At 36.0% G+C, this 27,031-nt stretch overlaps 1 protein-coding gene across 4 annotated transcripts in view; it reads left to right on the top strand.

Annotated features, from left to right (window-relative positions):
- CEP350 (centrosomal protein 350) overlaps positions 1-27,031 on the top strand; it is a 150,744-nt gene that overhangs the window by 113,871 nt on the left and 9,842 nt on the right. For all 4 annotated transcript variants that reach the window (XM_045811424.2, XM_045811428.2, XM_045811427.2 and 1 more), the window contains 8 exons: positions 1,042-1,186; positions 5,781-5,941; positions 8,699-8,835; positions 11,513-11,595; positions 12,768-14,770; positions 15,742-16,149; positions 16,246-16,392; positions 19,437-19,559. In XM_045811424.2, coding sequence (XP_045667380.2) covers positions 1,042-1,186; positions 5,781-5,941; positions 8,699-8,835; positions 11,513-11,595; positions 12,768-14,770; positions 15,742-16,149; positions 16,246-16,392; positions 19,437-19,559 — 3,207 coding nt within the window. The remainder of the gene's footprint in view (positions 1-1,041; positions 1,187-5,780; positions 5,942-8,698; positions 8,836-11,512; positions 11,596-12,767; positions 14,771-15,741; positions 16,150-16,245; positions 16,393-19,436; positions 19,560-27,031) is intronic.

Genomic DNA, 27,031 nt, shown 5'->3' on the forward strand with positions numbered 1-27,031 from the left:
ATAATGAGAACGTTTATGCTCCTCTCTTAGCAATTTTCCCACGTACCATATAACAACATTAACTATAGTCACCACATTGTATACTACATCCCTAGGACTTATGTATCTTATAACTGGAAGTTTGTACCTTTGCCCACCTTCACCCAATTCCCCTCACTTCTGGTAACCACAAATCTGATCTCTTCTATGAGTTTTTTTTTTTTTTTTAAGATTCTACATATAAGTGAGATCATACAGTATTTGTCTTTCTCTGACTTATTTCTCCTAGCACAATGCCTTCAAGGTTTGTCCGTGTTGCAAATGGCAGGATTTCCTTCCTTCATTATTGCTGAATAGTATTCCCGTGTGTGTGTGTGTGTGTTTTGTGTGTGTGTGTGAGAGAGAGAGAGAGAGAGAGAGAGCACGCGCATACGCACACACACATACATACACCATGTTTTCTTTATCCATTTATCTGTCAAGGAGAACTACCATATGATCCAGCAACTCCACTTCTGGGTATATTATCTGAAGGAAATTAAATTACTATGTTGAAAAGATACCTGCACTACGTTTAGAATTTTTTTAATAAAAAAAAATGAGGGTAAGGGCGCCTGGGTGGCCCAGGCTTAACCGTCTGCCTTTGGCTCAGGTCATGATATCAGAGTCCTGGGATGGAGCCCCATGTCACCCTCCCTGCTCAGCCGCAAGTCTGCTTCTCTCTCCCCACTCCTCTCTCTCTCTCACTCTCTCTCAAATAAATAAATAAATAAAATCTTTTTAAAAAAATAAGAGGGTAAATATCACTTAAATAGTAGCCACTCCTACTTTATTATAAACATTTTTAAAAAGTATGCTTCTTTATAACTTTTTTCTGTAACTTTAAAAAAATTGAGGTCTTCTCCTTTGTATAATTTGTAAACTGTTTTTACTTTTTTATGTAATAGAGTTATTTAAAAACTCTTTGTAAATAATATCTTTAACTGCTTGGTATCTCGAATGTTAAATAGATTTTACAAATGTATCACAAAACAGTTCCCACTTGGTTTTCTGTTTGAACAGTCACCTCCCAAAAGCTGCACATCCGTGTCAAAGCAGGAGTCTAGCAAAGGAAGTCATAGGACTGGAGGACAGTATCGTCTACCTGTCAAGTCCCATCAACGCTGTTACAGTTGGTCAGATGAGTCATTATCTATGACACAGTCAGGTAAGACTAATAACACAGAGTTAGTTTTCTTCGTATTACATTTGAATTCCTCTTTAATAAGCTTTGTCTATCCATATGTTAGTATAATGTTATCCTTTGTTGCATTTGTGAAGGCTTTTTGCTTGCCAAGATTAAATCACATGATTTCATTGCTTTTCATTGATAATTTTTTCCCTTATTACACAAAATATGACAAACTGTTATATTCTTGGGTTGTTAATGGGCAGTCATTTATTCATCAGACATTTGTTGAATTTTTTTTCTATGTGCCAGATACTGCTTATGTGTTCCCATAGCGCTCTGTGCTTCAGCTTGTTATACCAGACAGCATATAAATTGTAACCAGACTTTACCCGGTGGGTCTCCCTTACTAGCGTATAGACTCCTGGAAAGGAGAGTCTGTATCTTGTTAACAGTTGTCGCGCCAGAACCTAGCAGGTACTTTGCATTGCAAATGACAGGTATTTATTAAATGTTTCTTGAATGAATGAATGATGACCATGAGGAGAGATAGGAAGAGGTAGTGAAGGTTAGTTTAAGTTTCAAAGGAGGAAAGGTAGAGAATAGATTGCAAATAGCAGTGGCGAACATTGTCTATTTTCCTATAACCTCTATGCTACTATAAAACTCTGTGGTATTAGATTATGAAAGAATGAACAGCCTCTATTCTATAAGACTTCAGTCTATAAGATTTGATCTTGGGAAACATGTCTATATAGGCATTGCTCAGTTTATGTAAGGTTCCAGGGATGATTAATACTCTATTTGATGTATGCCTTTGAGCTCATTTTTAGTTTGCATTTGAGAGTAGACATTTAATAGAAGAAAAGTGAAAAATATTATTCTTATTTTGGTTTTTGATCCTTTTCTGTATCCCCTGTTTTTAGTGTTTCAAACGATAACAAATCATGGGATTTTCTGACACCCATATTTATAAAACAACTCTTTTTCTTTGAATAACTGCATAATATTTCAAAGAGTAGATATACCATAAGTTATTTAACCATTTCCCTAGTGATGATCATTCAGATTTTCTCAGAATTGCCAGTAATGCTCTAATGAACATCTTCACGTATATATTCTTGTTGAGTATTTCAGTAAGAATAAATTCTTAGAAATGGAATTACTAGGTCAGCCCAGTTGAAGAATGTTGCCTACCATATTTATTTGTTGAAAATTATTATTATTTTATGTATTTGCTTTCCCGTACTCTGGTGAAAAGTTACAGCCAGTGGAATAACATGTCAGTAGACATAAACTTGATACTTGGAAACGTGGATTCTTATCTCGACTCTGTTACTCGCTGGTGACTTTCTCCAACTTTCTTTCCCATATTGGATAATCTTTTCCATCTGTTCCATGGAATAATGTCATAACCATACTTGCATGAGTTACAGACCAAGGATTAATGATAATGTTAATAAGATACTGTTTTATTGATAAAACATAATTCAAGTAAGAATAGTTTTAGAGAAATAGCTCTGAGATTTTTAAACTATGGATGACATCTACCTGTTAATGATGACATCATTAAATGCAGTGTTTGTGGTCAGTTTTAATGTGGTGGAGTTACATAATGCCTTTCTAACTTACGTGATGGAGAGTTTGTTACCAGCCAAATTAATACAGGCCATATGTGTCAAATAATCAGAAACTTAATTTTTTCGATTAGATTATTCTGTCCTTCTTGATGTGTTTAAACCGAAGTATCATTTACCTGTCCCCTCCTCTCTTCCCCACTACCCAAAAACTCCCTACAGGAGGAATTCCATAAAGGCAATAAATTCATCTAGAGATTCTCTTAGCTGTTACTAATGACAAGTACTATGCAGGAATACTGTAGTTGGGCGGATGTATAATATATTCCCATTTACTCTCGTAGACTTTAATTTCCCTTCATTTGTATACTTTGATTTCTTTAGTACTTAAAAACAGAAACATTTTCCAACATCTTTCATCTAAAAACTCCAAGTTTTTCATCATCTGCTGTTAAATCTTCACAACCATAGATGATAAATATTTTTATTAGAATAATCACTGCTGGCATATGCAATTTTTAAAATGTATTAATTTAAAATAATCGTTTTGGGACAGGGGCAAAGTTGAAACTGAGTCTGTGGGAATATAATGGTCCTGTATATAATTTTATCAAAGTAATGTCTCAAGTTTTGGAAGCACATAAAAGCTCCTCAAGCTAAAAGAAGCACAATTTTAGAAGATGCAGAGGTATGGGTTTATACTTCATTTTAGAAAGATTTTAATTTTTAAGTCAGCCTGCAGTCCTACTCCCAATTGTTATACTAGAATCATCAATTGAATCTCTATAAAGCCTGCCACTAAGTGTTCAGAACCTTTTACCCCTGAAACTAATTGATTAGTTTTTTCATAAATTAAAAAAAATAATAAGGGAAATAGTTGCTTTCTCCCCACCACTACCGTTTTTAGTTTTAGACCAAAAAATATGTTACCTAAAATATAGCTACATAAAATGTTGGTCTTATATGAGTATGAATCGCCCCACCATTTATTGCACTTTTATGGTAGGTGAGGTGCTGTGCTGTGTGCTTTAGTCACCTTATTGAACTTCACATCAATTCTAGAAATCGGTAGGCGTCAAACACCTTACTGACTACCAGTAGTAGATCTTGAAAATGGCCTTTATTATTATGTTATTTTGTGAATGTTGGTCAGTAAATAGTGAGCTTTGCCCATGCTAAGGGCTCAGTATGATGCCACCACTGGTATAAGATGTGTGTAACTTTCCAGAGGCACCTTAAGTCAGCGGCATAGAAGTGACAGGAGCTTAGATTTCATTATTTCTAATCCAGATATTGGGATCACACTATCACAAAAGACTATAATCCTTTTGCATTTAAATAAATTCCGTAACTAGTTCTTATGCAATTTAATCTGAAATACCTGAAAAACACCTGGTTATTTATGGTGTAATGTAGTGTACATCTGAGTCTTCAGATCTATATACAATAATATTTCTATTGTAATAGTATTTCTATTGCTATTAAATGTCTCATTCAGCATTAGTGTGTGGAAATGATACCATCGTGTGATTTTAGGAGGAAGTGTAAGGAATAGTCATTTTTATTCTATGTAATTTCCATATGTAGTGAAATAAGCAGCTTCTTTCTTCCTTTCTTCTTTCCATCCTCCCTCCATTCCTTCCTTCCTTCCTTTCGTAGCGAAGCAAGGTTTATTGAGCAATAGCAAAGTGATAGTACAAAGCTCCCGAGGAGGGAGGGGACCCAAGAGAGTTGCCCTAAGCAGCATCTTTAAATGATACTATTTCATAGCATGTATGTGGCACTTATTTTAAGGAAATGTCTTTTTCATGATTTTGCTGTGACTGCATATCTACTTTGTGTGTTCGCGTGTTTAGGAAACTATCGGGAAGAAAATAAGATTTAACTAGCTTCATTTCAGTTATTTTAAATATTTTAAGAGCTTCTAAAGAAAGGTTACAGCAGAGTATATTTCTTTTTAATTTCTCTCTTTCCTTTTATGTGGTATTAAGACATCATCTGATGATTCCCAGTCAGTTTAAGGTGACAAAATTTCAGGGTGCCTTGGTGGCTCAGTTGGTTAAGCGTCCGACTCTTGGTTTTGGCTCAGGTCATGATCTCAGGGTCATGAGATCGAGCCCTGCAATTGGGCTCTGCACTCAGTGGGGAGTCTGCTTGGGATTCTCTCTGTCCCTCTCCCTCTCCCCCTTCCCCTGCTCTCTCTCTCTCACACACACACACACGCACACTCTCTCTCTCTCTCTCTCTAAAACAAATAAATCTTTAAAAAGATAAAATGACAAAATTTCAGGGTGTCTGGATGGCTCAGTTAAGTATCCGACTCTTGATCTCAGCTCAGGTCTTGAGCCGTGGTTGAGTTCAGGTCCTACATTGGGCTTCATGCTGGGCGTGGAGCCTACTTTGAAAACAACAGAAGACAGAATTTCAGTTTGATTTTAATATGACTTAAAAACTATTAACAACTAAGGGGAAGGACAGATAAACATGATTATCTTGTCATCAGGAAATAATTCCTCACAATGTCCAAATTTTACTAATTTACTAATTTCAACTTCTAGTTGCTTATCTCACCAAGACAGGGTACCTTGAGATTTATCTGCAATTTCAAATAGTAAAATTAGAAAGTGAAAATAAATAGGAGGAGACCTTCCCCCCCTCCGCCCCTGCCGCCCAATAGAGATTTAGGGGAAAGGAGGGGGAACGTAAATCACTAATAAATTTTTTTCAAAAGCTCAAATTCCTTAATTTTAAATGTTAGATTGACTTTATTTAATATCACATTGCTGCTTTTCATTAATATAATTGTTATTGAATTAACTATTCTTTTTTAAAGATTTATTTATTCATTTGAGAGAGAGAGAGGGAGCAAGGCAGGCTAGGGGCAGAGGGAGAGAGAGAGAATCTCAAATAGACTCCCTGCTGAGTGTGGAGCCTGAAGCAAGGCTCAGTACCAGGACCCTGAGATCATGACCTGAGCCAAAATCAAGAGTCACCCAGATGCCCCAAGTTAACTATTCTTAAGTTAAAATTAATAAGAGATTTTGTATCTCTTTCAGAAACAACATCTGACCAAAGTGACATTGAAGGTAGGATCAGAGCCCTAAAGGATGAGCTGCGGAAAAGGAAATCAGTTGTGGACCAGCTGAAGAAGGAACAGAGAAAACGGCAGAAGGAAAGATTGAAAGCCCAAGAAGCCAGTCTGATCAAACAGTTAGAGGTTAGACATAGGAGGAAGGGGGTTCAATATCAAGGCAAAAGTATATGTGGAGCCTAAAATGTTTTTAATGTTGTTAATAAAGTAATGGATTAGAACTTTTCAGTATTAGTTTGGTGCCACATTTTAACCTCTTTTTAAACAGTCTGAGCTTATCTAAACAAACTCTTGCTTAAAACATTAAATATTAAAATAATGAATCTTATAATATCAAGTATTAAACAAATATTAAAATCAAGTATTAAAGGGTTTTTTTCTAAATAAGAAAGATTAGGTCTATGAAAGATTGATATCCATGCCCTCTGAAGCAAAGAATCATTAGACAAATAATTCTATTTTTAAAAAAAGATCAATAATTCTAGCTATTGGAATTGTTACTGCCTTTTTAAAAAAATTTGTTTTTTAAGCAGAGTGATATTTCATGCCACACAAGTTTATTAATGTGACTCTTTGTACTATTTCAATGGCTCCAAAATGATAATTCTAAACTTGACTCTTTTCCCAAGCTCTAGTAGCCTTCCCTGATTCTACCCCAGGCTGGAAACCTGGATTTGATAGCTTCCTTATTCTATTTTCTCCTATCCATTTGGTCACCAGATCCCACTGATTCTTTTCTTTATAAATTTTCTTGCTTGTCATTTTCCATTCCAACTGCCATCATGCTGTTTGGAGCCTCATGACCTCTCTGCATAACCTCTTGAATGTCCCTGTCTCTGCTTGCATACCTTCTGCCAGCCTCGTGTTCCTAAAACGCTACATTCATCATAGAATCGATCTAAACTTCCTGCTCCTCACAAGAATTCCTTCTTATGACATCACCAGAGAAGATCATTCAGCTTCTACCTGAACACTTCGAGTAATAAGGAAATTTCAAATTTTCAAGGCAGTTGGTTTCATTGTTGGACTCTAGGTTCTCTAAATGTTAGAAAGCTTTTTGTTATGTTTAGCCAGTATTTCTGTCTTTTTAATGGTCCTTGTTGTGGTCACACCAAATATGTGTTCCTCCTACCTTTATTAGTTTAATCATCAGATATTTAAGTGCCTATTTGTATGCTAGGAACTCAGCTAATCACTTCACACATATTTTTCATTTATCCTCAAGCAACAAGGTATGGCTTTACTGTCCCTGTCTTACAGGTGAGGAAACTGAGTGTCAGGGGGATTAATGATATTCAGGGACACACAGCTCATGAGTGGTAAAGCTAGGATTTTAATATATGTCTAATTCTGAATTTTGTACCCTTACCATTATACTACACTATCTTCCACGTAGAAGATAAGGCTGTAACAGATGTGGAGAAAATAGACATTTACACGGGTACGTGATACAGAGGTGGGAACAGGGATTGTAACTCACACAGATGTTTAGAAATAAGGAAAAGTGGCTAAGGTAGAATGACCACACTGGCAAGATCATGTTGGAAAGTATTGGGAAACAAAATTTAAAAATAAAGATTATGTTCAGGACCTTAGAATCTGACTGATGAGTTTGGACTTCCAGTCAGCAGTCTTCAGCCTGACCACACATTAGAATTAACTGAGGAGCTTTTTGAAAAATACGAATATTCAGGCTCACTCCCAGAGGTATTAATTGGTCTAGGGTGGGGCCTAGGATTTAAAAGCACTAGTGTAGGTAATGAGGAACCATTGAAAATTAAATGAAATATGCTTAATTGAAAAGCATTGCTCAAAAATGTTCCTTAATGGATATGCCAGCCAGAAAGACCTCTAAAGAAAAGCCATAGGATCCATGTCATTCAACATTTTATTAAATGGTTTACAGACAAGAGAAAATTCTGTATTTAGGTTTTAGAATTATAGTATATGATGGAGAAATACATAATGTATAGCATTTCATATATAATCTTTGGATTTTATTTAGTCACAGATGTAATAAATTAACTACATTCATGTAAGTATAGCTTTCAGATCAGAATTCAGAGGAAGGTAATATGGATAGTGAAAGTTGTAAAAGTAGGGATTTTAGCCCAAGTTTTAGGGGTCTGTAGCAATTGAGTAGCATCCATATGTTCATTCATTCAGTCTTAATATTTATTGACAGCCTTTTTGGGGCCAGACACTCAATAGGTACTGAACATACAGTGTTAAACAGAACAGCTGTAGTCTCAGATAATGATGTAAAAGTAGGGATTTTAGGCCAGAAAATTAAGAAATATAATAGATGAAGTGCTTCCCTTAGATTTCATCCAAATTAGAATTATACATTAGTGATAATAGATACGGAATGGCTGATAACATTTTTTGTAATTCTGAACTATCATATTCTTAACCACACCCTTCCTTCTTCCTCAAGATTTATATTCCCAAGTATTCCCAAGGATTTGTATTCCCAAGAAGGTGCCATTGAACTCAGCATCATGGCTAAACTTCTTAAAAATAACATGGAAGTATTAGGGCAGCCTTTAAAGAATAATTACATGATCAGCAAAAAAAGTTTTTTAATGTGGCAGAACCTGAAGCATTGCTTCATAGGTATTAAATTTCTGTAGAGTGGAGACTGTCATTTCCTAATTGATTAAGGATTATAGCTATACATCTTGCTTTTACATAGACTATTTCAAGAAGGATCTATGAATAACTATCGATAGCACTCTGGGGAATGACAGTGGTACTGGGAGAAAGATTTTTACATTATATCTTTACTATTTGGATATTTTACCATAAAAAATACTATTTTCTAATTTAAAATAGTTTTTTAAAAATTCTGTATAGTGACTCCTCTGATTTTTCTAAACTTAGTCATATGATGAATTCATTAAGAAAACTGAAGCAGAGCTTAGCCGAGATTTGGAAACATCGCCAACAGCCAAGCCTCAGATTAAAACGCTCTCCTCAGCTTCTGAAAAACCCAAGATCAAGCCCCTTCCGTTACACAGGTAGAAATTTGTGATAACTTATCTATATTCTGCCTTGTTTGAGAAAAGTTTGTGAAAAGCATAAGGAAAGACTCTTAGTAGAACTATCTTTTAAGTAACTGTGAAATTGTAGAAGCAAAAATATTGGTTAATATTTTTATTTTCACTAATTTGTTATGTATGATACAATCACAAATCAAATATATAATAAGGTACCAATTTAAAAATACATTTTGAATTCTGAAATCTGGTGTGGTTGCAATGAAAATAGTATCCTCCAGTATTGCTAGTAGTAGCACTGTAAGTAGATATAGACCTTTTGAAAAGCAGTTTGCCAGTGTTTCAAAAGTAGAAAACAATCTGTAACTTTGACTCAGTAATTCCAACTTCTGGAAACCTAGCTTGAGAAAATATGGTCTACCAGAAGTCTCAATTTACATGAATATGTTTATCATAGCATCCTTTATCTTAATATAACACATTAGAAGCAATCTTTATGTCCAAAAATGAGTGACTAGCCCAGTAAATTATGGTTCTTTCCAGGGATAGAATATTATGCAGCCAGTTACTGCAAATACAGAAGATATTAAGTAGTGACACTCGAGTATATAAGATAGTGTATAAAAAAGTCAGGTTGCAATATTTAAAATAAATTTTGAATAGTGAGTAGGGGGTAAACAGTCAGTGGGACTGAGAAATTGGGGGCATTTCAGAGAGAAGGGCATTCATGAATAACCAAAAGCAGCAAGGAGCTTGGCATATCATAGAAACTAAGCATAATAGGATGTTGCTAAAGTTAGAAGAGACTGGAAAAATATAAACCAAATTATGATAACCTTGAACTCACTCTTTCTTAGTAGTTTCTATTTTACTTTTCAGAAGAGGTGAAGCCTTTGAAGGTTTTTAAAGAAAATATTTAGGGATTTTTCTTTTGTCTGTTACAAAAATAATGTAGACTCATTATAATTATAATTTCACATTACCTGAGTTTGAATCCTGGTTTCAATACCAGCTAGCTGTTTAACTTTGTCAGGCAAGTTATTTAATCTCTCTGTGCTTCAGGTTTTTTTAATAGGGATTTGTATCCCTATAATAACACCTGACTAATTAACTTGTTATGAGGGTTAAAAGACTTCACTTAGAGCAGAGCTTAGCATACAATTATCACTATATATTAGTTACTATTATTATTATTATTATTATTAGAATACTGAGGTAAGCAGTAAAAAGAAGAAAAGTTTAAATTATATACCCAACTACCCCAGAATTGCAAATGTCAACAATATTTCTTTTTAGGATTTCTTATGCTTAGATTTTATGTATATTTTTCCATTATATTATAAACTGTAAATTTTCTTTTTAGATTTTTACACAATATACTGTTGAGTGGCTTTTAGTTTTTTTAACCAGGCTATTGGAGGATTTTAATGAGAATGACGCAATTACACTTGTGTTCAGAGAAATCTTTCTGACTACTCTATGAAGGAAAGATAGAAAAGAGTAAGCTTAGAGTAGCAGGGAGAGCGGGAGTCTAAGCCAGGCCTCAAATAATCCATGGTAATAAGAACAGAGATAGTAGATAAATTTAGAAATATTTAAGAAGTAGGGGTGCCTGGCTAGCTCAGTCAGTACAGTATGCAACTCTTGATCTCAGGGTCTCAAGTTTGAGCCCCACATTGGGGGTAGAGTTTACTCTGAAAAAAAAATTATCCTTAGAAATACTTAAAAAATATTTAAGAAGTAGACTTGACTAAGTAAAGTCACGTCTTGATAGTGAAGTAGTAAAAATCTGCTTCAGAATGACTCCCAGGTTTCTCTTAAGTAGTTGGTTGGGTCAAAGTTCTATTAATTTAAATGGAAAATCATATGTTCTTTTGTGGAAGCTTACGATTTTTGTTTTAGAATACTAATTGTGAGGTGGCCATAGTTCACCTAAGGGAAATTATCCAGGAAAGATGTCAGGGTGAGATATATGGCATAAAAATGGTGGTTGACCACAAATATAACAACATCACTCAAAGATACGCATTCAGAGGGAATAAAAGGGAGGCAAGTACTAAATATGATAAAATAGCATTTAAAGGCATTATAAAGAAACAGAGGTAGAAGGCAAATACTGTGACTTCACAAATAAAGAGAAGGCGAGAAAATGAAGAATGTAGCTCTTCCTGTTAACTTAAAGAATAAGAGAGGACAACAGCAGGATGTGGAAGAATGAAGAATTCAGGGGCAGAATTTTGAGGCTCATAGCATACAAGCTAAGGGGGAAAAATCTCCAGGTTGAAGGACTAAAGATTATAGGAAAGAGAATGTATAATTGAGGAGCACCATTGAAGAGGCTCTGGAACTGTTTGAGATTTTAGGAAGAAAGAGGTTCAAATAATCAGCTTTGAGTAAAGGTGAAAGATACCACTTTTTCTTCCCTGCAGATAGGAGGAAAGGCTGTGAATATAGATATATTTGTAGGTGGAAAGTTTGGCGGTAAGGAAGTTCATGTGGGTGGTCTCTGTTTTTCTCACTAAAAGAAGCAAGATCATCTACTGAGAGTGATGAGGGCCAGAAATAGGCTTGATGAAAGTGACAGGGTGGAGGACACCTGTGAAGAAGAGGTAGTTGTCTAGGACTTGACTGCTTTTTTTCACAGGTTATTATAGTATCAGCATACATTTACTTCTGCTCATTAATTTTTCTGTTTCAGATCTGAAACAGCCAAGAACTGGAAATCACTAACAGAATCAGAACGCTCCAGAGGATCATTGGAGTCCATTGCTGAACATGTTGGTATGTAACTAGAAAAAATAATTGTGTTGTGTCTACACAGACTAAGGATTTATGCAAATGCCTCTACAGTTCTTCCTCTACAGCTTTTTGATTAAAAAATAAATTTCTTAAGAGATAATAATTATTGAAATTTTAAGTTACTTTGATATTTTAAAGTGATTTATTGGTTATATATAAATTTTGTAAGTCTTTATTGTCCCAAATTTATGATGAAAAAAATGAAGCATAAAGACATTAATCTAAAAGGGCTGAGCGTATCATTGGCGTCATTAACCAGAGTTTGTAACTGAGTATATATTTTTTAGCCTGTACTATTGTTCAGAGGTTAAGTGGTCATATGTATATTTTTCAACTTAATGCAAAGAAAGGTAAGAATTACTGAAAATAAAATATAGTTCAATGAGGAAATAACACTGAGACATAAAAAAGCCTACTCAACAAGCAACGACAAAATAGAGATTTGAATTAAAAACTTTTAATTCTTGGTTTGTTAGCTTATCACATTTTTTTCCCCTTCATTTTTAGCTCTTAAAATGCTATATTTGGGGTGTCTGGGATCGAGCCTCACATTGGGTTGTGTGCTCAGCAGGGAGTCTGCTTATGGATTGTCTCTCTGCCCCTCCCCCAACTCGAGTTCTCTTTCTCTCTCTCTCTAATAAATAAATCTTTTTAAAAAAAATGCTGTATGTGCAGAAATAGTTTTCTTTTTTCTTGTGTTTTTTTACATTTGAGAGTTTAGTTTAAGTCCCCGGGAAAATTCATTCTTCTTGAAGTGTATACAGAAGTGTATTTGTCCTTCCTTCATTGTTTTCTATATGAAATATGTATGTAATATCCATTGTACAGTTCTGGTTTTGCATGGTTTAAGGATGATCATGCAAATCAATGTCTCCATAAACTTACAGCCATTTTTCTTCACTTTATAAGTTAAGACAACATTTAAGAAATTGTTTCAAACTTTAAATTTTCAATCACTCTAAATGTTCTGGTTATTATTGGTACAATATATTCTCTTAAAGGAAAAACTTACCTTATATGGTAACCAAAGCAGGTTATAGTTATTGCCCAGAGTTTTTCCTCATAAAGATTTGGCTTTTATTTAGCCTTTGGTTCTAGAAGTTCAAAGATTGTAATTAAATAATTTTGATAATGATTTTTTCTTTTCCTTTAAGATGCTGCATTGGCAGGTTCTGAGAGATCAGTATCAGAAAGGTCTTTATCTGCATATGCAAAGAGAGTGATTGAATTGGATAGACAAACAGAAGAGCATTTTCAGACTTCATCTCCAATTCTTAGATCATCAAAGAGAACCAGAGCAGAATCTGGAGATTCTCTAGAAAATGTACCTTCATTACCTCTTCTCAAAGAATTGAATGCCCCCAATAGAATTCTGGATGTGTCAGATGCCAAGGTTGAAGAAGACTCTAGTCAAAAATCAGAAATACAAGAAGTAGACTATACAAAACTAGAGACGAGTGTGATTGAAGATGCCTATTCGAAACAATCTAGGAAGTCTGATGTCTTACTGAAACTAGACCTGGAACAGGGAGATTCATCTGAAATTCTTTCAAGGAAAGATCTTCCTTTAGAGTCTGTAAATGTTCAGAAGGACTTAGTTAGATTAGCCATTGAAAATCTTCATAGAAAAGAGTTCAAAGAGAAAGAGTCAGATCAAGATACGGATCATAGTCCAAACATCCAATCAGAAAAAGACATTCAAGAACAGAAGAACATAAAAGAAAGGGACTTGTTTTCATTAGAGCATCTTTTTGCTCCTAAAGAGATATCATACGCTGAAGGTTTTGAAGTGTCTTCTTTTAAGAAAGACATTTCAGCTGAATTGTACAAAGATGACTTCGAGGTGTCATCTTTGTTGTCACTCAGGAAAGACTCTCAGTCTTGCAGAGACGAATCACAGCCATCCAGGAACTCTACAAGTAGAGCCATTAGCTTGGGCAGTGATGATGAAATCAGTGAGTGCCTCAGTGAGAAAAGCCTTTCTGTTCATAGCAGTGTCCACTCTGAGAGGCTGTTGGAACTCAAGTCCCCTACTGAGCTTATGAAAAGTAAGGAGCGCAGTGATGTAGAGCATGACCAGGGAGTTACAGAACCCCCTTCCTTGGTTTCAGTTTCTGTGGCAGAGGAGTTACGTGATTTCCACATCGGCGATAGGGTGTTGATTGGCAATGTTCAGCCAGGAACTCTTCGATTCAAAGGTGTGACTAGTTTTGCTAAAGGATTTTGGGCTGGAGTGGAGTTGGATAAAGCTGAAGGAAATAACAATGGAACATATGACGGCATTGTATACTTTGTGTGCAAAGAGAAGCATGGTATTTTTGCTCCTCCTCAAAAAATATCTCACATTCCAGAAAACTTTGATGACTATGTAGACATAAATGAAGATGAAGAGTCTTACTCAGATGGACAGTATCAATACTATAGTCAAGAACAAAAAGATACAGCAGATTCCAAGTTTGATAGAGAAAAGGAGGCTGTTGAATATTTTTATGAGGACTCGCAACCTAGTATGCACGATATAGAAGCCTCACTTGATAGAAGCCTTAAAATAGAAACAGACAACATTCAGGACATTTCAGGGGTATTTGAAGCCCATGTTCACCAGCAGTCTTCGGTGGATTCACTGATTTGTTCAAAGGAAAACAAAGACCTTGTTTCTGGTGCCACAGAAAAGGTTTCCATTGCTCTAGAAGGTGTTACTTTAGATAATAACTGTTCTGAAGAGTTAAAGAAACAACAGCAGTTTACAGAAAAGGAGGAGAACCTATATCCGGAGGTGTCAGAAAAGCTTTCTACTCCACTTTTGGATCTTTTAACAAGAGAAAAGAACCAATTGGAAGCCCAGCTGAAGTCCTCACAAAGTGAGGGGGAAAAGTCAGAGCAACAGCTAGGAAAAGTCAGCTTACTGACGGACAGTTTACTGACAGTCTTTGTGAAGGACACAGTCAATCAACTACAAGAAATCAAAAAAGCTAGGAATGAGAAAATCCAGCTTAGCAATCAGGAGCTTCTTGATGATGATCAAAAGAAAGTACCACCCCAAGCCCTATCCCCAAATCTTGAGGAACAGTCATCAAGTGTTCCAGGTTGCTTCTTAAGGTCTGAATTGGAAGATGAAAAAGAAGAGATTTCTTCACCAGATATATGCCCCAGACCTGTAAGTATTTTATCTAGACAGAATGTCAAGTAACCTTATCTTTGTAGTGCATTTTAATTCTGTAGCTCCTGATGGGTTTTTTGTGACATATTATTTATTAGATAAAAATCACTGTACTAGTTTTTAAAGGCCTTGTCGCTGTTTTTCTGTCTGAAGTATAATTGTCCTCTGTTATGTCATGAGTGGTCACTATAGGGTTGTCACAAACACTAGCAGCTTTATGCTGGATTGATGACCCTCGTGTGTAGTCCACAGGTTAGAGTCTCTTCCAGATTCACTGAACAGATTTATTTCATGCAGCTTTCCAGTGGTTCTCAATCCAGTTCCTTTTTTGCCTATGAAATTTTTTGTCCACCTAGCTACTCAGTTACCCTGCAGGTATTACCAGTTGTGATGTTGATTCTGGTAAAACTGAAATATATCCACTATGACATATACTCAGACCATCAGCTTACTTAGGTTGCCCGTGGACAGTTGAACAAAAGTAATGATTTTGAGTAACTTGAGCCAGATAATCAGGAAAGGTGAGAAATTTCGTATACCATTTCCACACCCCACAGATAGGAGAGTGCCTCAGAAACAAAATGATGATTCAAAAAGAAAAAAACAACTAATCAATAAACATTTTATAAAAATTCAGTTTTAAGGCTTATGTAAGCACAATAATGGGAAACAGGATAGTTTTTCCTTAAATTGTTAATTAGTAACCACCATATTGTTTTTGTTTTGCTTATAGAGAAATAATATACAAATTTTGCTTTTGCTTTGTCTTTAAAAAATATACAAATTAGTAACCACCATATTGTTTTTGTTTTGCTTATAGAGAAATAATATACAAATTTTGCTTTTGCTTTGTCTTTAAAAAATATACAAATTTTGCCTTTGCTTTGTCTTTAAAAAAAAGAAAAAACCCACATGAGTGATCCGAGGTCACTAAATGGTGCTCTATTTGAATGGTTCCATTTCTGTAGGAGAGTCCAGTATTTGGTGCCAGTGGGCAGGAAGAACTTGCGAAGAGACTTGCTGAACTTGAGATCAGCCGGGAATTCCTGAGTGTGTTAGGAGACGATCAAGACTGGTTTGATGAAGACTTTGGCTTGAGCTCTTCTCACAAGATCCCCAAAAATAAGGCAGAAGAAACAATTGTACCTTTAATGGCAGAACCTAAAAGAGCTCCCCAGAAGCCATGTGAAACACTACTGGCAGTCCCACATACTACAGAGGAAGTGGAAATTCTTGTACATAATGCAGCGGAAGAACTCTGGAAATGGAAGGAATTAGGTCATGATCTTCATAGTATCAGTATTCCTACAAAACTGCTTGGCTGTGCCAGTAAGGGTCTAGATATAGAAAGCACTAGTAAAAGGGTTTACAAACAGGTATGTGATGTGGAAGGATAATTCTAATTTTTAAATTTATCTCCGTTGTCTGAAATTTGGATTCTTACCCATTTTATTTTATTTTTCTCTATCAAGGCGGTTTTTGATTTAACAAAAGAGATTTTTGAGGAAATATTTGCAGAGGATCCCAACTTAAATCAGCCTGTCTGGATGAAGCCATGTAGAATCAACTCCAGTTATTTCCGACGAGTGAAAAATCCAAATAACCTTGATGAAATCAAGGTAAACTGCAAACTAGAGAGTATCTCCTTTTTTGACTTGCTGTTCATTTATGCAGATCTATAAATGCCATGAAAGCAGGTACTCTTCTGTGTTATTCACCCTCTGTCCTCAAGGCCTGTCACATAGTGGGTATTCAATAAATGTTCGTTGATTCATTGAATCCATGAGCAGTGGAGGGATGAGGGAGAGGGAATCCTGAATCCTCAGGATTTTGCAAAGCATAATTTTAACAGTCATTTCCTACATATACATAACTTATAATACTTAAGAAAATATTAGGAGGGGCGCCTGGGTGGCGCAGCGGTTAAGCATCTGCCTTCGGCTCGGGGCGTGATCCTGGCGTTCTGGGATCGAGCCCCACATCAGGCTCCTCCACTATGAGCCTGCTTCTTCCTCTCCCACTCCCCCTGCTTGTGTTCCCTCTCTCGCTGGCTGTCTCTATCTCTGTCGAATGAATAAATAAAATCTTTAAAAAAAAAAAAAAAAGAAAGAAAGAAAATATTAGGAAATAGGGAGATAAATTATTGCCATTCATTGGAGTTTTAGGTAAATTTTTGTCAATTTAGAGATAGGTATTCTAGAAGTACACCTGAAAACATGTCATATATCAAACATGCCAGCCCTAGACAGGTGTTACCTTTTCATCTTTGATTTTGGAGGTTTCAAATTAGTAATGTGGTTTTGAAATGTGTGCGATAGTAATATGATATATAAAATATATTATTTGTTATCTAAGAAGCCCCTGAAAAGATTAAGTGCCCTGAAGCTACAGTGACTCCCAACAAAACTTTAGAGTCACATTGGTGGGAATCTCTGCCTGTTCACAAGTTTCTTTAATATAGCAAAGGTTGTATTTCCAGTGCAGTGCCTCTCAAACTGTAGTGTGAATATGAATAATCTGGAGATTTTGTTAAAAATGGAGATTCTTACTCAGTAGGCCTGGAGCAGGACTTGAGATTCTGCACGTTTAACAGGTTCCTTAGTGATGCAGATGCTGTTGACCCTAGAACCACTCTGAGTAGCCAGGCTCTTGAGTTGTGTTTTCCAGGCTTTATTTGATCATAGAAAGCTTATTTTTCCCACAGATAGCATACCTCTAACTATAATTGATCCTTGAACGTTGTCGGCGGCGTTAGGAATGCCAACCCCCTACTCGACTGAAAATCTTTAGCTCCTTGTCAGTAGCCTACCAGAAACCTTACCGATAATGTAGTTGACACATATTTTGTATGTTATACGTATTATATACTGTATTCTTACAATAAAGTAAGCTAGAGAAAAGAAATGTTAAGAAAATCTTAAGGAAGAGAAAATACGTTTATGGTACTGTTATGTATTCATTGAAAAAAATCCGTGTATAAGTGGACCCACACAGTTCAGACCTATGTTGTTCAGGGGTCAACTGTACTCATCTTACTGGTGTATTTTCTTGCTCATCGAGGAGTGTATGTGGACTGTTAAAATACAGTAAAGAACACACACAATATTCTGGTATATAATGTGGAGGCATTGCCTAAACAATTTAGTCTTTTTTTAATTAAAATATAGCTAACATACAACATTATATTAGTTTCAGGTATATGACATAATGATTCGATATTTGTATATATTGTGAAAAGGTCACCATAACAAGTCTAGTTAACATTCATCATCACATACAGTTACAGATTTTTTTGTGTGATGAAAAATTTTAACATCTGCTCTCTTAGCAACTTTCAAATAACAATACAGTATTAACTACAGAGAGCTTTTGAAAATATTTTGTCTCATAGAACACCAACAGATGTTTATGAGATGCAGTGTATGCTTACATCGAAGTTAGGCAGCCTGTGGCCCACAGGCCAGATGCAGCCTACCACCTGTTTTTATAAATGAAGTTTTATTGGACCAGCCACACCCATTTGTTTAAATATTGTCTATGGCTGCCTTCCTGCTGTAAAAGCAGAGTTGAGTAGTTGTAACAGAGACCACATGGCCCACAAAGCCTAAAATTTTAATAGTCTGGCCCTTTACTGAGGTTTGCTGACCCCCGCTTAAATTGAAGTAAGTAGTGCCAAAAAAAAAGTTTTCAAAGATTAATGTGATTCATTAAAAAAAAACCAAACTTTAAAATGATTTTCAACTTTGAGGAACAGAGTATCAGAACCACCTGGGGAGCTTTTTCAAAACACAGGTGTGCTCCATTTCTTTCAGCCCTCCAAAGTTGATACATCCTTGAGAGAGAGAGAGAGAGAGAGAGAGAGAGAGAGGAGGTAGAGTTTGGGGACACATTGGTTTGGGAGTCTTCCCAAATGATTCTGATTCATAAATGTATCTTTTCCCCCATCACGAACATTGTTTTTTAACAGAACAACCACAAAAAGTAGTAAAAACCCAAATTATTTTATTAATAACAGAGAAAAATAAGTTGAAATAAGACAAGATACATAATATGTTATCAACAGTCATCAGAACGCATATATCAATATAACACACAATGATGCTACCCACCAATTTCAATATTTAAATAGCATTTTATAAAGTTTCTTTTAAGGGTAATAGTTTAAATATTGTTAGTAATATTAGGCTCTTTATGCTGAAGTGTTGATTAATATTTTTTTAGTTAAACAAATTCAGTCATGGTGCTTCAAAATACACTGTCCTAGCCAAAACCCATACTTGGCTCACATGGCCTTGCTTCCACCATTTATATGGGACTTTTCAGGTGCAGAGATTTATTTTATGCTTCCTTTAGTAGTTCTGCCAGCTTGAAGTTAGCTGGTGGTGGTTCTTGGGTAGAGGGGACTCTAAAGTGATTTTTCTTTGCAGATTCATCAATGGGTTTTACTTTTGTGTGTTGTGTAAAAACAAAAATTCTTTAACTGAATAAAGTCTGAGCATTTGGAATGCTTTTTTCTTCAGATTGCTAAGTGGAACTGTAAGTGGAAGAAATTCATATGATCTTTTCTTATGAATACCATATTCTTAGTATAAATCTGCATTATAAGCACTCAATCTCAGGAGCTTGGTTGTTTATGTTTCATTTCCACGTCTTATTTTCACAGAACTTCATAGCCACAGAAGTACTCAAGTTGTTTAGTCTTAAAAAGGAGCCAAACCACAAAACAGATTGGCAGAAAATGATGAAATTTGGAAGAAAGAAAAGAGATCGAGTGGATCATATCCTGGTCAGTGCATATAACTGAAATATTTTTATATTGACTGTCTCTTCTAAAATTGGAATGTAATTAGAGTCTAAAAAGAAAGGGAAGGGGCGCCTGGGTGGCTTAGTAAGTTAAGCATCCAACTCTTGGTTTCGGCTCAAGTCTTGATCTCGAGGTTGTGGGATCGAGCCCTGCATCAGGCTCTGTGCTCAGTGCGGAATCTGCTTCAGATTCTCTCTCCCTCTCCTTCTCATTTACCCCCTCTCTCTCAAATAAATACATAAAATCTTTTTTTAAAAAAGGGAATATAATTGATCTTAAGTTTATGATAGTAAAGCCTTAAATCCTTCATTTGCTGCATTTCTGCCCCTCAGTTTTGGAACTTGCTTTCTTTTGAACTTAGTAGATGACTATTTAACTTAACAGTAGTTTGTGCGTGTGGAGAATTTGAGAAATAAAAAGCTGAGTGGAAGCAAAGTTTAAGACACTGAATTAAAGAGAGACCAGTGTAGATTCTGGGGCCAGATTGCCTGAGTTTAAATCCCTTTTCTGCCACCTCCCTGGTGTGTAATCTTGGATAAATTGTCTAACCTCTTTAGGTCTCATTTCCCTGTCTGTAATCTACCAATACAGTTATTAAGAGCATTAAATGAGTGTTTATATATGTATATAGAGAGCAGTTCCCTGTATATAATAACTCAGTAAGTACTAGTTGTTATCATTTTGTCATCATTATTATTATATAGAGCTTTAGCTGGATAGGATTTATTCCGTTTTGTGATTTATTTCTCTAGCATTAGAAAAATGTTTATCGGGGGGTGGGGGAATGGGATAGACCGGTGATGGGTAGTAAGGAGGGCACGTATTGCATGGTGCACTGGGTGTTATACACAACTAATGAATCATCGAGCCTTACATCGGAAACCGGGGATGTACTGTATGGTGACTAACATAATATAATAAAAAATCATTTAAAAAAAAAAAATGTTTATCAAGGTGCCTTGGCTCAGTGGGTTAAGCATCTGACTCTTGATCTCAACTCAGGTCTTAATCTCAGGGTCATAAGTTCAACCCCTGCATTGGGCTCCATGCTGGGCATGGAGCCTACTTTAAAAATATATATATATATCAAACAAAAAAAGAAAGAAAGAAAAACGAAAGAAAAAAAGGTCTTTCATCCTTTTCTTTCTTCCGTAAAAGAACATTAAGTAATAGCAAACTTTAGGAAACTCATTACTTGATTCAGGTTTATCTCTATAGACATTTTCACTCTGGACTGTCTATCCTGTTTATATTTATATTCATATAATGAAAAACGAGTGTAATAATCAGTTTTCCCTAAGTATATGCCTTTCCATTGCTTCATTTGCTCAGTAACAGCTATGCTGGATAAACATTTATTTAGTGTTTTATAGCTTGCCATTCTTTTTCATGCATTTTTCATGCATGTAAAAAGTGGCAAACTATAAAACATAGTAATTATAGGAGGTAGGAAGGACTCATGTTACTCTGTTTTATAAATGAGGAAGTTTAGACTCAAAGATATTAAGTGACTTGTCCAGCAAATGAGAGCCAAGATTTTACCCAACTAGTTCTTCATAGATCTTTGCATCTCAAGAATGTGAACTTGTTCTCGTATTTCAACAGTGGCTTAAAGTTTGAGTTATTGTTAATTTCCAAGATGTTACTTCCAGCACTTCTTTAGTAATTAAGAAAGCATGTCAGGGGCACTTGGAGGTTTAGTTGGTTAAGCATCTGCCATTGGCTCAGGTCATGAGCTCAGGATCCTGGGATTGAGCCCCAGGTCAGGCTCGCTGCTCAGTGGGGAGTCTGCTTGCCCCTCTCCCTCTGCCCCACCGCCCTGCTAATGCTCTCTCTGTCACTCTTGCAAATAAATAAATTCTTTAAAAAAAAAGATTTTATTTATTTGAGAGAGAGCACAAGTGGTGCCCGGGGGGAGGGGCAGAAAGAAAGAGAGAGAAGCAGACTCCCTGCTGAGCACAGAGCCTTACCCCAGGGCTTGATCCCAGGACCCAGGGATCATGACCTGGGCCAAAGGCATATGCTTCAACTGAGCCACCCAGGTGCCCCTCAAGTAAATAAAATCTTAAAAAAAAAAAAAAAAAAAGAAAGCATGTCAAGAAACATTCATTTATCCTTCTATCAGTTAAATTGATCACATCTCTATAAATCATCTCAGTGTACATATTTGAGTCAAGAACTGTGTTAATTAAGGATGACGTGACATTAGTAAGCAAGACAGGCATAGAGCCTGCCTTCATGGATTTACAGTTTGCTGTCAGAAACTAGCCATTAATATATATTTTACACATGTGTGTAATTCTAAATTAAATGATAAAAATAGAGGAATAGGGAGCTGTTGTAAAAGCATAAACCAGAGGAAACTGATCTAATGAGGATGGTCAGGGCAGGCTTCCCTGAGGAAGTGACGTTTGAGGTGAGATCTTAAAGACGAATAAGCATCACCTGAGTTCTGAGATAGAAGAACAATTCAGAGAGAGCAAACCACATTTGCCAAGACCTGTATGAGGAGGAGCATGGGTTTGAACTGAAATGTTAGTGGTTGGAGGTGACATAAGATAAAACTGGAGAGGTGGAGTCTATATCATACTCCAGTGTTTTGTAAGCCATGTTAAGGGTTTGGGATCTTATTGTAAAAGCAAGGAGTTTAAGCAAGAGAAATTACAAGACCAGATTTGCAGTTTTAAAAATGCTGGGAGAATGGGGCGCCTGGGTTAAGCATCCGACTCTTGATTTCAGCTCAGGTCATGATCTCAGAGTTGTGGGATCGAGCCCCATGTCAGGCTGCCCGCTCGGGCGAGGAGTCTGCTTGAGATTCTCTCTCTCCCTCTCTGCCCCTCCCCCCAAAATAAAAATAAATAAATAAATCTTTAAAAAATAGATAGATTTTATATCTATCTATCTATCTACTGGGAGAAGGCTTCAAAAGGAGCAAGTGCGTAGGGGAAACTAGCTAGAAGATACTGTCTATATGGCGCAAGTGGCTGCTGTTTATTACAGCAAAGCTTCTTTGCTACGTTTCTCTTGAGCGCATGTCAGAGTAGATGAGCCAGTTCAGAAGGACATAGAGAGTGAAGGTGTATTACGTACGGCTTCCAGCTAGTTAGAGGCAGCTTTCACTTCACATGGTTATAAAAACGTCATCTTACTAGTGAAAGGATTAAATACATTGGAGGGGGAGGCAACAATATGGAGGCATCTTCAGACTGGAATTATTAATCAGAAATGACAGGTAATCTATCTCACAAGTGAACAATAAGCAAATTGGTTTGTGGCTCTTTATTTATTTATTTATTTATTTATTTATTTATTTATTTATTTTTACTTTAATGATTTTTTATTATATTATGTTAGTCACCATACAGTACATCGCCAGTTTCCGATGTAAAGTTCAATGATTCATTAGTTGCGTATAACACCCAGTGCACCATGCAATACGTGCCCTCCTTACTACCCATCACTGGTCTATCCCATTCCCCCACTCCCCTCCCCTGTGAGGCCCTCAGTTTGTTCTCCTAGTCCATAGTCTCTCATGTTTCATTCCCCCTTCTGATTACCCCCCTTTCTTTATCCCTTTCTTCCCCTACTGATCATCCTAGTTCTTATGTTCCATGATGAGAGAAATCATATGATAATTGTCTTTCTCTGCTTGACTTATTTCACTTAGCATTATCTCCTCCAGTGCCGTCCATGTTGCAGCAAATGTTGAGAATTCGTTCTTTCTGATAGCTGAGTAATATTCCATTGTATATATGGACCACAACTTCTTAATCCAGTCATCTGTTGAAGGGCATCTCGGCTCCTTCCACGATTTAGCTATTGTGGACAATGCAGCTAGGAACATTGGGGTGCATATGGCCCTTCTCTTCACTACGTCTGTATCTTTGAGGTAAACACCTAGTAGTGCAATGGCTGGGTCATAGGGTAGCTCAATTTTTAACTTTTTAAGGGACCTCCACACTGTTTTCCAGAGTGGCTGTACCAACTTGCATTCCCACCAACAATGTAGGAGAGATCCCCTTTCTGGTTTGTGGCTCTTTATTAGATGTACCAAAAAAACAGGATACTGTTCTTAGATGGCAGAGGCTTCCAAAGGTGCCAAATAGGGTCACTTAAACAGAAACATCTGTCTCTCTGGCAGTTCTCAGAAAATTCTCAAATAGCAAACACAAATTTCTTTTGCTCACATAAGATAATTATAGCTCAGGTGAGGGTGATGCCTGTGTATAACAATTCAAGAGATTTAGGAGTTGGGAAATAGTAACATATTTTATGTGAATATCCCCTTTGCTTATCACAAAATACTTTTCACCTTCCTACAGAGAGACCTGGACCTATGTAACTTGTTTCAAGAGTTCACTCGTCTTTTTTTTTTTTTCCCTACTCTTCTTAATGTGTAGCTAAATGGTACTGTTAGCTCCTAGAGTTAATTATTAAGAAATACTAAATAAACTTTTCTCCCACAATTAGATTCAGCCAGCCTAGCACTTGGAGATTCTAATGTTTTTGCATTTTGAAGAGATTGAGATTCAAAACAACAATTATTTTAAAAGAGTTATTTATTTATTTTAGAGAGAGAGAGCAAGCACACGTGCGCAAGCATGAGAGGCGGGGCAGAGGGAGAGAGAAATTTAAGCAGACTCCATGCTGAGTGCTGAGCGCTAAGCGCTGAGCCAGTCGCAGGGCTCGTTCTCATGACCCTGGGATCATGACCTGAGCCAAAACCAAGAGCCAGCTGCTTAACCAACTGTGCCACGCAGGCACCTCTCAGAATTGAACCACGTGAACCAAAAATTCTTTTCTCAGTACAAAATAAAAATCATGTTTATTAGAAAATAATCATGCTTATTTTAGAAAATTTAGAAAATACTGATAAATCAAAAGAAAATCATGATAATCTCATCATCTAAATAGCTTTTAATATTGTGATGTATGGTCTTAGAGTCTTTTTATACAAAGAATTTTTTAAACAAATGAAATCATCATCTCTTTTGTTATCTGATTTTTTTCCTTAATAAAATGAACGATTTTTTGTCACTAAATGTTCCTGTTTTATATCACTTTTAATAACTTTGTACCATTTTATTTTTCTGAAATATACTATTCCATTGAATGGATGTACCATTATTTAACCAGTCAATTTTTTTGCTAAACAGTGTTGTAATAAATATCTTGCAGTATGACATTTTTGTACTTATTTCCAATAATTTCCTTAGGATAAACTCCTAGAAGTAGAATTTTAGAATTGCTGATTAAAAGTATATGCAGAATGTTAAGGCTTTCATATGTGTTGTCGAATTGTTCTCCAAAAAGTTTGTACCAGTTATACATAACTCACAAGCATGATACAAGAGTGGAGGTTCTCACCTTTGCCAATACTAGCTGTTACCAGTTTTTTAATCTTTACCAAAAGAATAAGCTCATTTTGCTCTATATAATTTTATTAATATGGTTAATTTTTTTACCTGTTTATTGGCTATTCTAAATCTTGTGCATGCTTAGTATATGTGCTGCCAAAGTGAGCACTCTTTTGCATGTTTAATCATTAAATATTTCAAAATTAGAAAATAGTACAGAAACCGTTCTTTCTGCATCCCCCATTTTTGTTTAGTCCAGTTTCCATCTTCCTAAAGTACATACTTGAGTATTTCATTAATCTCACTAACTTAGTGTAAGCTCTGTCTTTGTCTGCAAATGTTTTTATTTCAGCTCTTACTCTTGAATTATAGTTTACTTAAGTATTGATTTCTAGGATGATGTTCTTTTACTTCAGCTATTTGAAGGTACTCTTACTGTAATCTGACCTCTGTTGTTGGTCTTGAGAAATCTTTTGACAGCCTTTATGGGGAATCTGTCTTTTCTTCTTGGTTTCTATTGAAGATTTATGTGTGTGTTGTTTGTGTGTTCATCTTACAGTTTCTCTGGATATGTCTAGATGTAGCTTTCTTTTTATTTTTTCCTGCTTTGGACTCACTGTGCTTATTAAATCTATGGATTCATACCTTTACTCAATTCTGGAAAATTCTCAGCTATTGTCTCTTAGAATGTTGCCTCTCCCCAAGTCTCCAGTTCCTGTGGCACTTTTCTGGACACACCTTTGGCCCTGTTCTCTCTTTCATGGCTCTTAATTCCTCCCCTAAGTAGATGCAACACTTGCTGCTCTTTTAAATTCCTATTTGTTCTGGTACTTAAGATTTTCTTTTCTCAAGATTTCTTTATGCATTAGAAATATTTTTTGTTATATTTTATCCAGTATTTCTGTGTTTATATGAGAGATTTTTTTGCATTATCTTACTCTACCGTTTGCTAGTGGTGGTGGTGGTGCTGTTTTAACGTACTCCAGGAGTTTTTCAAATTTTATTTCTAAGTAATGTTTGGATATTATCATTTAAAAGAGCAGAAGAAGACAGCGGTTAATATTTTGGTCAGCCCAATACTATAGATAAAATGAAGCCATCTTTTCTTATAAAACTGATGGGTTTTATTGTTTTTCTAGAGCTTTGACTGTTGGTAATTTTGCTTAGGATCTTAAGTTTTTAAAGGTCCTGAAACTTCTTGAGCCTCATTTAATATTTTTGGATGTAATGAACCCCAAATGCTCCCGTGGATGTTAGTGCCACTAAAATGAGAAAATATGGCTTAGCAGTTAAGAGCAAGATCTGTGGAATCAGACCTCTTCTAAGGTTCCAGACTTGTCTCTACCACTTATTAACAATGTGACTTCGGGTAAGTTACTTCTCTGTGACTTAGTCTCCCCATCTGTAGTGTGGCAGCCTCAGAGAGTTGTTGTAATGACCAAATGAGGTACTCTGTGTCCTAAGTGGTATATAGGAAGCTCTCAAAAGTCCTAAGTATTATTAATATAATCATTTGTATTGATTTACAATCATTTTCTTACTTGATCCCCACCCTCCCTGTCTGCAAACAGCCAGAGTCTAAATTATGTCAGTTAGAGCTTGGGTCAGAAATGTGACGTGGTGCTATGAGATATATAACTATGAAGATTTGGGGGTTTTTTGAGTTGTGAAAATTCCATCTTTCTATTAAAAATGTACATGCCCTTCAGTGATGGTAGTTTAAATGTGCCACCTGTGCCTGATGTAGCATTCTTGCTAAAAGCACTTGGATTCAGAACAAGCAGACACTGTCACCTCTGCCTGAAGAGCCTAACCATACTAGGAGATTTCATTCCCGAAAAGCTGTGGCTCCATCTTTCTGTATTAGATCATATAGTATGTCAGCCATATTGTCAAGTTTTTTGGTACAATTTTCTGACCAATTCCAGTATTTTCTTTCATCACACTGATTCATCACCATGCAGTCCAGTGTGATAAAAGAAAAGATTATTATTAGCACAGAATTAAATCATGTGAAAACAGTTTAATTGGAAAAGAGACTCTGATGTGTGTATGCATAAATACCATGTTTCACAACAGTTAAGAAAGAACTAGAGA

This window comes from Ursus americanus, chromosome 2 (genome assembly GCF_024610735.1).
Source record: "Ursus americanus isolate L20-20 chromosome 2, mUrsAme1.1.p, whole genome shotgun sequence".
Taxonomy (NCBI): Eukaryota; Metazoa; Chordata; class Mammalia; order Carnivora; family Ursidae; genus Ursus; species Ursus americanus.